The 12,706-nt window shown below is 39.6% G+C and overlaps 1 protein-coding gene across 1 annotated transcript in view; it reads right to left on the minus strand.

Annotated features, from left to right (window-relative positions):
- KDM5A (lysine demethylase 5A) overlaps positions 1–12,706 on the minus strand; it is a 50,369-nt gene that overhangs the window by 22,308 nt on the left and 15,355 nt on the right. The window contains exons 9-17 of the mRNA XM_015814171.2: positions 12,389–12,508; positions 11,033–11,191; positions 9,690–9,871; positions 8,635–8,797; positions 6,786–6,905; positions 4,538–4,732; positions 2,875–3,056; positions 2,571–2,695; positions 735–885 (exon numbers count right to left, since the gene is read on the minus strand). Of these exons, the coding sequence (XP_015669657.2) occupies positions 735–885; positions 2,571–2,695; positions 2,875–3,056; positions 4,538–4,732; positions 6,786–6,905; positions 8,635–8,797; positions 9,690–9,871; positions 11,033–11,191; positions 12,389–12,508 (1,397 nt within the window). The remainder of the gene's footprint in view (positions 1–734; positions 886–2,570; positions 2,696–2,874; positions 3,057–4,537; positions 4,733–6,785; positions 6,906–8,634; positions 8,798–9,689; positions 9,872–11,032; positions 11,192–12,388; positions 12,509–12,706) is intronic.

The raw sequence follows: 12,706 nt of genomic DNA on the forward strand, positions 1-12,706 counted from the left end.
TCTTCTCTGGATAGGCCATTCAGTGAAGTTAGACACGTGCCATGAAGAAAAAGACCTCTTAATTGTTACAGAATTGTCATTTTGATTAATGCCTTTGAAGAACAGGCTGTGTTATTCCACTCTTACACAAATGTTTATAGTTTAATACTTTAAGTTTTGTTATTAATTCTCTATTACACAATAATAACATTAAATATATAAGTGAAGAGATAAAAATGTTCAGAAAGAATTAATCAGTTTAAGCTTAAATCAGCACCATGTCTGCATACTGAAGATATTTCAAGTCAAGGCACTATGTAGAAGTGGCTTGTAAGTTCTGATGGTGAGATATTGGCTTTCCATAAATAATCTTGACAAAGGGCAGATTTAGTAGTAGGAAGACCACCTCTCTTTAGTTGCATGTTAAAAACTGGCTAAAAATAATTAATACTGCAACTCCCAAATACCAATACTGCAATACGTTTATTAAATAAATTTGCAAACATTTTTAATATGCACACTTATTAAAACATTGCACAAGTTCTCCAATTTCCTCACTCTTATATATATATTTTTCAGAGCATAACTCAAGACAACTGAAAATATTGCTTCCATTATTTTTGTCCTTCTGACAATATATCAGCTGATTTGTTCCACTTGAAAAGAGTCCATTTGGCAAAGGGCAATTTATTATTTTATCAAAGAGCCGTGAACATTTCAAGTGGCTGGTTTTAAAATTAAATGCCTGCTCATACCTGTGCTTTTGTTTTTTGCTCAAAAGCAGCTGGGCTACTGAAGCACAAGTCTCTGCCTCTTTCACAGCATCCCTCAGCTTACGGAAGAGGTCGTTCTCTGGATATTTCCTGTCTTCAGCATCTTCTAGCATTACTTTCAGCTCAATTACATCTGCAAAAAAAATTGGCTGTTAAGTCATTTGCTCTAATACAGATTTTACAGAATGCCCTAAAGAAAACGGCTAAGAAAATTTTAAAACTTATATTAATCTTTTTCAAAGAACCAAACACAGTACCTGATTAATATTTTGGGGACCTATGTATATCATTTACTGATTCTAGAGCATCATATAGAGGTTTTCCTGAATAAGATCTTTTTTTCAGATTTTAATACCTGTGCATATGACTTTGCTTAATGTAAGTTTGAACTACCTTACACAGTTGGATACCAGTTAGTCTAACATTCTTGAAATTCATGTATGATTATAGTTTGAAATAAACCTATTATTTCATCAATATTTAAGACTTAAAAGGACTGTATGCCTGCTAAATTTATTATTTAATTTTTCATCTTTCCCTTCTTCCAAGGAGCTCAGGATGGCATACATCAATGTAATTTTAATAGTGTTACATTTAGCTTTCTTAAACATTGTGTGCTTATATGTGTGTGTGTATAATAAAAATACATACCATGTATTATAGCTTTATTACATATTAAAGATAAAAATAAAAGTTTTCCCTGTACAATCATGTCTGACTCAGAGGAGGTGCTCATCTCCATTTCTTACTCGGAAGAGCCAGCATTATCTGAAGACACTTCCGTAGTCATGTGGCCAGCGTGACTATATGCCGAGGGGCACAGAATGCTATTATATATTATCTATTACATGAAAACTGTTAAGCAGTTAGTCCTCATTCAGTGAACACTTGTTTAGTGGCTGTTTAAAGTTGTAATAGCACTGCACGAGGATACTTATCACTATTCCTCGTAGTTGCAACTGTTGCAGTGTTCCCATGGTCATGTGATCATAATTCAGGTGTTTGGCAACCAGCTTGGAATTACAAAGTGAACTCGTGGTTCACTTTCATGTTTCTTTGCCCTCCAAATTTCCATCTACAATCCAAAACTTCTCTGAAGAAGTCCCAGGGTCATATGATTGCTATCTGCAAGCTTCATTACCAGCTACCAACAAACAGTCAGTAGGCAAGAGTTTGCAAACGGTGATCATGCAGAATTCACCTAATGAGAGCAAGTTAAATTTCCACAACTGTTATTGTAAGTCAGTGGGCTCACATGATTTTTTGCTTCACAACTGCATCACTTAGTTTTGGAGTTGCTGGTCCCAGTAACCACTGTTAAGCAAGGAGTATCTGCATTTTATTATGTATGTTGCAATCTGGGTAGATTTCAGATGGTGATACATTTATATGAATGGGTTTTTTCCATGCCTCCGGATTTTATATTCTTATCTGCCTACTTCTTTGCGGTTGGGTTAGAACAGAAGTAGGCAACCTTGGCTCTTTTATGACTGAGCTGGCTCAGGAATTCTGGGAGTTGAAGTCCACGAGTTATAAAAGAGCCAAGGTTGCCTACGCCTGGGTTAGAACAAACCGATTGGGCGTCGAAGGCTAAACCGGTATTGAAACACAAGTGCCTCTGCTCCTTAAGTAACATTCTACATATTATATCATAATAACCTATGTGGAAATAATTTTCTTAAATAATTGATTCAACTTTCATGTTTCACCTTCCGAATTTCGGTTTGGAAATGTGATATCGTTAAGCTGGAACATTTTAGTTTACTATCCAGGATTTCCCCTGAACAAGTTTTTCTAAGAAACAAAAGTGCATCTAACCTTTTTTGTGGCTGAGATTGGCAGACAACGCATCTGTGACCCTGCTGACCCAAGTATCGTAAGATTGTGCTCTGAGTTTCACTCCATATAGCAAAGAAGGGAAGTCTTCCAGCGGGTATCGGTATCTGGAAGGAAACAAGAGCTTTCAAAGATCTTGCCACGCTCATTAAGGAAGAAGTGGGACAGATGTTACCATTCTGAAGCTGGTCACAATATACAAAGTCAAGGATTCCTTGCTGTTTTCATAGAAAAGATTGTCCCATTTTAAAGACGGGGATGTCTGAGCAATATGGGGGAATCGTACCTTAGACACTTCTTCTGCATAGGGCATGAACACAAATCGTTTGGATGACACAAACAAACAAGTCGCTCAGGATTACAGGAACATGTAAGGGCAGACAAGAAACAGGTGGTCCTGCAGGCTGCACACTGCCGCTCATCATCTGGAACCAGCTCAAACACCTCCTCCTCTGACATCAGCACTCCCTGGAGTAAAAATAGGCAAGATCTGATAACGTTCTTAACCAAGAATTGTGAGTCTTCCCTAAAGGAGACCATACATTTTCTTTGCTCAGCTCCAACCCCTTCAAAATCCCCCTAAGCCAGGAGTGTCAAACTCAATTTCATTGAGGGCCGCATCAGCATTGCCGTTGCCCGGGGGGGGGGGGTAGCCAGGGTGGGTGCGGCCTACTGGGTGGGCGTGGATGGAGTGGGTGTGGCCTACTGGGTGGGCATGGCCAGCTCTACATCGTTCGCGTCAAGGGGACCTGGGCAGGAGTGGGACAGATCTGAGGGTCTCTGACAGAAGGGGGTGGGACCGGGGCAAGCGCCAAGGCATGGTCCATTTCTTCATTCCTCACAAAGGGTGACACCTCCTCAGCATGCACCCAGGGGGCGGGGCTGACACGGCAGGAGCTGGTTCCTCGCTGTTTCTAGACCAGGGCTTTTCAATCAGTGGTACGGGTACCACCTGTGGTACATTGGCACCTGGTAGGTGGTACGCGAACATCCTAGAAAAGTGGTAGTGGGGGAGGGGAATGAGCTGAACCGATGGCAGCACCGCACAAGCCTGAGCGAGAGATGGCTGGAGCTGCAGGGCTGTCAGGGCTCAGCGGAAGCGCCAGGATCAGTGCCACTTTCCAGCTGATTGGCGCTTCTTCGGGGCCGTCAGGGCTCAGTGGAAGCGCCAGGATCAGCGCCAGGCTCCAGCTGGAGCTCGGCACTGATCCTGGCGCTTCTGCTGAGCCCAGAAGAAGTGCCGATCAGCTGGAATGTTGCAGCCTCTCCAGGGTCTTGTGATTTACATTCAGATGCTTGGCAACTGATTCATATTTATGACGGTCACAGTGTCCCAGGGTCATGTGAAGTGACCAAAACCTGCTGCAACCACCCAGCAGACGGGGGGAATAAAAACCAAACACCCCCCCNCCCCCCCACCCCACCCCCGCTGCCAATCCTCAACAGAAATGCTCACAACAATGAAAACCTCGGACAGGAGGAAGAGCACCGCCGGGTGGGCAGGCAGGCGTCTTGCTCGGCTGTGGCTTGGGGGGCACTTTTTTCAGTGCCATTGTAACTTCGAACAGTCACTAAGCAAACTGTTGTAAGTCGAGGACTACTGTACTTTATCACTTTTTTCCTTTTTTGGGGGGGGTCATCAAGTTTTGACAGCTTGCTAGGCGACTGGAAGTACTCGGATATTGCCATATCCTAAAAGTGGTACAATGGGTGAAAAGGTTGAAAAGCCCTGTTCTAGACGGCCTTGTGGAGCTAAGACTGAATGCGTTTCAGCATAGATGGCCACCACAAAATTGTACATTGGCTCCCGGCCGGCCTGGGCCAGGGCCAAGGCAGCGGGGGCCGTTCCCTCACTGTTTCCAGGATGGCTTCACGGGCCACATGAAATTACTTCGCGGGCCGCATCCGGCCCCCGGGCCTTGTGTTTGACATGTCTGCCCTAAGCTCACCATCTGTATAACACACTCCCTTAAGCGCGCCTCCTCTTCTGTCATGAGAGTCATTTCCTTGCAGACCATGGCAGCCAGCCCAACATCCAAACACTCAGGATCGGCAGCCATCTTGAAGATTAGTTCCTCATGAGAGAACACACAATGACGTCTCAGGCGTCGATAATGGTTCACACACTGCCGTCCAATTGGAAGCTAGAAATGCAAGGTACACAGACAGCTTTTGATTTAGAACAAATGTTCTAGTAGATTGCCGACCTATTTTTTGCTCCTGGCCTGACATACAGGAAATTAAAAGACAAACGGAAAAACAGATAAAATGGTACTAACTAAAGGCGTGGGAAATTACGTCAGGCACTGGCTAGTTCAATACCCAAGGATAATGTTTCTAGAAGCCATAGTGACTAAAACTCTTCAGTGAAAATGAAAAATAATGACAAGGAAAATGGTTGAGCGATTGGGTGCAGGAAATGGATTTCAAGAGATGTAATTTCATCTTAACAAGCCTGAAATTGCCAATCTCCAATCAACCTTTCCGGACTGTAGCTGTATTCTTTCCCATCAGTTGACCAAAAAAAGCTACAGTGCAGTAAACATGAATAAACGCAAGAAGACCCCAGCTTTTCGTATTAGCCTAGGGAACCTAATCCAAAATTATTGGATCAGAGTAAATTCAAAATTAAATGCACATGTACAATTTACTTAAATAGTTCAAATGTTTAAATATATTAAATACCGGTAATAACATTGAAATAAAAAAATAAGATATTATTTTAAAGTGGCTCCTACCCACATTTTGGCTCAGGAGGCAAGATCCACCCCCTCTGTTTTAGCCTTCTGGAAAAGACTTCAAACCTGGCTATGTCAAATGGCATGGGGTCCTAAAGGACAAGCTGCTGCCTAAAGATGGTTGGTGTACTAACAGAGAAGGCTCCCTACCTCTCCCCTCCAAACCCTTGTTTTTAAGCTTATTTTAATTTTTAAGATTTAATCAATTTTATATTTATGATCACTGAATACTGTATTTGTTTTATCTTGATCTAAGCCGTTCAGTCACCTGAATCGTGAAATGGATGGCAAATAAATCTGATAAACTAAATAAAAAATATAAAATAGTTCTGTGCATATAAAGGCCAATACCAGCTAAAGACTGGAAGCTGTCTAAATAAAAAATATAAAATAGTTCTGTGCATATAAAGGCCAATACCAGCTAAAGACTGGAAGCTGTGATTTCACATTGTTGTATATATAATAATACCCTACACAAAAATCTAAACAGCCATTACAGCAATAGATTTCATTTTTAAATCAGTGACGTAGTAATACTGTGTTGTTTAATATAGATGCAGGGCAAACAACAAGTCTGCTCATTCAATAAGATAACTATAGCCTGCATAATACTTAATAGGCAGTCAATATTACACCTTAAAAATGATTTCATAAAATGAGAACTTCTCTTCATTCATCATAACTAGAAATAAACTCATTCTGCAAGCTATTTGTCTATTTTCATATTTTATTTCTGTATGCTTGTCAAATGAAAATATAGTGCATAAGATGCCTCTTCTGTACATTATCTTGATGCATTTATCTTTCTTACTTCAAGCAGCACAAAAGTAGAACTATTTGATAGAATAACCAATTCATATATTCTATAATAAAATTAATCAACTTCAATTTAGGACCAATAAATTATTAGTGAACGTATCTCTATTTATCCAAAGTGTATAGGATTTAACTTTCAAATGGATGGTGTAACCTCCACATACCAGCCCCAATATTACATTTCACAACTGCTAGAAATGTTGCAGGATTTCAAATTCCTAGGTTTTGGACTGAAGAGAATACTACTTTAAAACTGCTTTTGATCATTCCATTATCTGTAAATATTTATCACAATATTATGACTGGGAAGTATGAAGAGTGTGAGGCATACAAAGAAGCTAAGTGAGTAGACATGAAGTTGTAAAAACTTTTCATAATTTTGTATGTCGAATTATAATTGGCTGCCTAGTTCCACATTAGCAGCAAGAAACTAAAGAAATGGAAACTAATTGACAAACCAATTAACAAATAGTTAAAATACTATCCAACACAATCCATTTACAAACTAGTTTGTTGTTTAAAGTTTGGCCAAAGTATATTTCAGATGAGCTCTATTTAATTTCCCTTTATTAAAATATCATCAATTTTTATTGCGCAGGAAAATTATTGGTAGTAATCTAGGTTATGCTAGGCACATACAGACCCAGTCAGCAGTGCAAAAGTTCACAGCTTCAGCAAAATTGTAGCCTTGATTAAATCCAGAATGATAGGCACGGGGGAAAGTCACAACAAATTCGCCAGCACACTGATTGGTCCGGTACACCTAAATACAAGAAATAAAAATTTTGAAGAAAAAAAATATAAACATTGCACAATTAACAATCTTCCAAAGCAGAATTAAACAACCAGCTAAACTGCTAACAAATTAATGTTATTACCAAGAATGCTCTGGGAGGCCCTGATTCTTAGAAAAAGGAAATGGTAGTTGACTACACGCCACTACTTTGTTTATAATTATACTCATTTATCCAGAAAGAGGATAAAAATAAGCTGGGAATTGCATATCCTGGGTAGCAACAGGCAACCAGAAGCAAATCACCAGTTTGTCTGTTGATAAATCAGTGCCTTGGGAGTGGTACTAACTAATGCAGCACTCACGCTATTAGCAGGCAAGATTTATTTTGTGGCAGTCATTTATTCTGAATGACTGTAAGATGTTCTCTAGATGCTAGATCCAGCAAGGAAACCTAACATGTGCTTGAACTTTTCCTGTATCACATGCACATAATCTCTTCCTGTACTTCCTCAAGGACTTCAGAGAGTCTATTCAACAAGCAGCTACTTCAACTGGCACAGAATATAAAAGAGATTCCATTTCATTTTTACATGTGCTTTGAATCCCATGCTATGGATTTCTAAAAAAAAAAAAAAATCTTTCCTCTACCTGGAAGATAAATCCTACTTCAAGGTTAAAAGCTTTTGGATTGCAGCATATGTTATTTTGTCTTAACAAAGAATAGAGAAACTGTTGATAAAATACAAAATAGATTTGAATACCATTTAGCAGTTGGCAACACTTTTTAATTCCAAAATATGCCCGTTTAAAAAAAAAAGATGGATGCTCATATATCTATGTTATGTGACCTTATTTCTGAAATATTAAATGCATTGTTTTTAAAGGGTTCAACTTCAATTACAGCAATTTACTATGCAGTGCTAGATCCTGAGCCAATTTATAAATGAATCAGCATCATTTGTGCAAGTTGCAACTTCTACCAAACCTGAACTGCAACTTTTATGTAGCATACTACATGATCACAACAGTCACACTTACATAACTGAAAATGAAAGGTAACACCTCAGCTACAAGCATTTCTTTAAATATTTATATCCTATATTTCTGCTAAAAAGATTCACAGTAGCTGTGAATCTTTCACGTGCTAAAACTAGACAAGAGAAACCAATTAAACAAATAAATCAAATACATGCGTGTTCATTTATTCATTGAAGAAAATGATCCAAAATTTTATCTAGTTTTAGGAACCAAGTAAAGTGTACCATGCCAATTTAGTCTTTATATAAATAAAGCATGCAGAATAAACCCTCAATATACTAATGGGGAAATGGGTAACTGCCAAAGTAGAATCTAGAATAGATTTTAGACCTAGGCAGAATGACAAATGCAATTTTAGGCACATTGTATGAACCAATTTTGTCTGTTGCATGAAAAATATACTAAATTTAGAGTTCACTTTAATATTATGGCCAGGTCCATCCTCTCTAAAGACAGGTGCACCAGATTTAAAACTGCTTTTTCAAAGAGGAATGAACAGTGTATTTGGATTCTGACCATAAAGGGATCTACAGATAACAGTACTGAAAGGCAGAGTGGCTCAGAAAACCAACAATTACAGAATATCCATAGGTGGATGTACAAAGACACTATCTGGCACACAGAATATGAAAATGAACTGAAATGTTTTAACAATTATCTTCTAACTTATTCTGTGGCGCATAAATTGTTAAACTTAGAAAGAATCTGCATTACTTACAGGCACACCATGTTCCATGAGAATATTGGGGTTCATGATAGTGACTAACTGGTGCAAAAGATCAGGCTGTGTCTCAAACAACTCAGGAGCTAGTTCTCGCATAACGGCCTCCAGTTGTTCGGCTGCATGGGAAGGCACTCCATACCACGTCTTTGGTTCCCCCCTATGGTCCATTATCCAAAAGAAAACATATGGTATAAAATACGTTCTATTGAAGCTTCCAATTATAATCAACAAATGCAAATATATTTCAGAAAAAGTGCTGCAGCTTGGCCAAAAGTGCTGCAGCCAGGCCAAGAGTTGACAACTTGCTCATTAGCTTCCTGCATGGACTTGAGAAAGAAAACAATAATTTTCCATAATTTAGCTGCAACCAACCAAATTATATAAAATGATAAAAAGTAATTATTCAATTTGCAGTATTTACTCTGCGCATCTGAAAAGCTGAAAAGAAACTTTATCTTTCTGATGTATTTGAAATATTTTCCAGCATATTTCATTATTTATTTTTATAGACCATCAATGGCTTTGATATAAAGCATAATCAGATCAGATCATAATCTTTTGTGTTAGATTGGACTAAATGCCAGGGATGAGCAAACTGTGACAATCCTGGAGGTCATAATTTAACTACAAATGGAAGATCAGAGGAAACCCTTTCCTGGCATATAGGAATGTATGGGACATAGGAATATACATAAAACCTATCTAATATTCCTAGCCACTTTCACAAATCATATTTAAAAACATGAACATTTGCAAACCAGTTATAAGATGGGAGCCCAACTGTGGATCAAATTTAATTTCTAATCTAATTTTCTTTCTTACTGATATTTCCACAACATACATGTTCCAGTACTAGCATGTAGCTATATGGTTTGTGAGAACACATGTCTACTCCCACACTATATTCAGACACTTGAGGCAAATGCTTATTCTTCAATCCTATGCAAAGACCCGATTTACACTTTGCTGGGGGGGGGGGAGAAACAATGCCAATCTTTATCTCTGTTATCATTAGAAGCATATATATATATATAAAACACACTCCATACCAATGCAGGTAATTGATGGAATAGCTCCAGTGATCTTCAATGTGCCAACAGAAAGAAGAAAAGCACATTCCCACATAAAGCCAAGGCACTTTCATGCCAGAAATATCAGCATTGATGTGTGCAAGGACGGATTGGTCCAGGACTGGCATGTTATTAAGATTCCAACCAGAAACAGCATATTCCTGCCAACAAAACAAAGTCCATAAAAAAAGTGACCAGGAAGAAATCAGTGTGCTGCTCAAAATCACAAATATATTTAGCATTTATATTTTGTGGCTTTGCCAGTGATGGCGAACCTTTTAGAGACTGAGTGTCCAAACCGCAACTCAAAACCCACTAATTTATCACAAAGTGCCAGGGCCGCATCAGCATTGTGGTGCCCTCGGGAGGGGGGGGGGCAGTGAGGTGCCTCTGAGTGCCGCCTCTGGCATGCAAAAACTGGGGGTGTAAAAATGGGCCACCGTGCTGCAAGGTGCAAAAATGGCTGCCGGCGCGCCACAGGGTGAAGATACAAGGCGCTGCACCACGCAAGAATGGGACAGGGCTAGTATCACGCAGGCACTAGCCCCGCCCCATTTGCAGGATGTGCGTGCTCGCGGCCTGGTGCGCGCATGCCCGCATGTAAAATGCTTCCCCCTCCCTTTTCTTCCAGTCCACCAATCGACAATGGTTGATGACCTCTGCTCTACCACCTCTACTCAAGCTTGCTAGTCGGCTGCTTCGCCTCCTTTGTGCTGGGTGGAGCTCCTGCTCCGGGGGCGGCCTGATGGACTTGCTGCTGGCGGCGGTGGCGCACGTGCCAACAGAGAGGCTCTGAGTGCCGCCTCTGGCATGCGTGCCATAGGTTCGCCACCACTGGGCTATGCCATAATGTACTGCCTCATTCTAAATTCTGTCTTATGGGTGTAGGGCCCAGCTCTAGACCAGTTGCATTCAATAAGCCATATAAGTACAGTATATCCTGCTCTTGCCTCTGAATTCTATTCTCCACCCCGTACACTGGCACTATCACTCCAACATTCCTTTAGTTGACCAAAATATGGAATCCAAAGCAAAATTACCAGTTCACACATCCCTACAAACCCACATCTATGGGCTGACTATTCTACTCAGCACTATGCAATACAGATCAGGCACATCAATCAGTCCTCATAGGACCCCAGCATGCTGATGCCAGATGCGATTACAGCCAACAGAACAACAGAAAGAACATTAAACTGCACATTAAACATCTTTATCTCTTCTCAATATTGGAAAATCATTAAATGCATTAAAGCTAAACCCAGTTAAAATATTGCCTTCCAGCATGCAAACTACATCAAGGTTGTATATCCTGGCCACACCTCCTCTTCTGGCATTAGCTTGTGCCTCCCATCCTTTACAGGAAAGCCACTTCCAAAGTCTTTGGATGAGATATCAGCTCCATATTCCACAATTACGTCCTCTTCAATGCTGCTCACAAGTCGCCAAAATTCCTTCTCCACCAATTCTGTAGGAACCATCTGAAAAGACCAGGAGAAAAGCCATCAAGAGGAGCTCGGGTTTCGAAGTCTGCAAGCCATAGTATGTCTGCAAGTACTTATAACTTAATTTGTGTTCATTTTCTTAGCACACATTTAAATTGTTTGCATTTTCATGCATACTGTAGGGCAGGGATCTCCAACCTTGGCAACTTTTAAGACTTGTGGACTTCAACTCCCTGAATTCCTCAGCCAGCTTTGCTGGCTGAGGAATTCTGGGAGTTGAAGTCCACAAGTCTTAAAGTTGCCAAGGTTGGAGACCCCTGCTGTAGGGTCAGTATTCATAATTGATAAAAAGAGATGTAAAGAAAGCATCAGTACATTTTCTTTGGGCTTTAGGCAATTTTAATGTAATTTGTCCTGGGCTATTTTTCACACAGTGCAGCTGAAAATACAAGTTGAATTCTATGCTGTTATTTTAACTTTAAAGAAGAGATTCATAGATTATCGGAGCAACAATTGCTGGACTGCAAATTAGGAGTCCATGAGTTCTAGTACTCCCTTAGGTAAAAAAAAGCCGGCTGGTTGACTTTGGGCCAGTCACTTTCTTTCAGCTTAACCCACCTCAAAAAGTCGCAGTTGCTAGGGCAAAAACAGGAGAAAGGAGTTTTATGTATGCTGTCTTTGAACAAAATAAAGATGAGATGTGAATCTCGTGATAACACCAATGAAAAGTTTATAAGATTAGATAAGTAGGACTTAGGAAGAACTTTGCTGTGGCAAGTTTTATTAAAGTGGTCACATTCAAAGTTTGACGAAGCTATGGTAACGCTGATTGGAATTTAAAGAAAAAGGTTTTCTGCATATTGCATAAACATCTGTCATTTTGGAGAGAACTACAGTACCTCAATTTTTTTTTTTACATGACCGCACCAATGAGCTCTGATATCCTGGCCATTAACAATCAATAATCCACGCTGTCCTGAAAAACTCAATTTCCCTTTTCTAATTTCTATAAAATTAATATAATTCTAAAAGAAAACTAAAAGCATTTAAGTCGTAAAAATATACCAACTGTCAAATACATTATTCATAAAACTTTCTACAATTTGCAGAATCTGAGGGACTCACTTACAAACAAGTTGGGACATATCATGCTGAATTTTACCATATCCCTCAGTACAAAAGGACAACACATATAACCTGCTGTCATGAAGTTATTAACAATGACCCACTTACATGAACTGGCATATTGAAATAATCCGACTTGAAGTTATCTGCCATCTCACCAAAGCTTTGGAGGCTGTACTCTCGAACAGCTTGTTCAAAGCCAAAGGCTTCCCGTGGTTTGTTACACTCCTAGAAGAAGAAGAAAAGTAGTATTTATTATGTCAGACTATCTTTTTCTCACCAAATTTTAAGAAAAATAAAATTTGAAATTAATTTCTACAGATAAAACAATTCTAGACTGGGATTTAAGGAAGAGGGGCCAACTAGACTATCTAAGAGATAGGCATGTTTTCCAAAATCTAAAGCAGGGGTGTCAAACTCAATTTC

Source organism: Protobothrops mucrosquamatus, unplaced genomic scaffold (assembly GCF_001527695.2).
Source record: "Protobothrops mucrosquamatus isolate PMUCROS unplaced genomic scaffold, P.Mucros_1.0 scaffold226, whole genome shotgun sequence".
NCBI lineage: Eukaryota > Metazoa > Chordata > Lepidosauria > Squamata > Viperidae > Protobothrops > Protobothrops mucrosquamatus.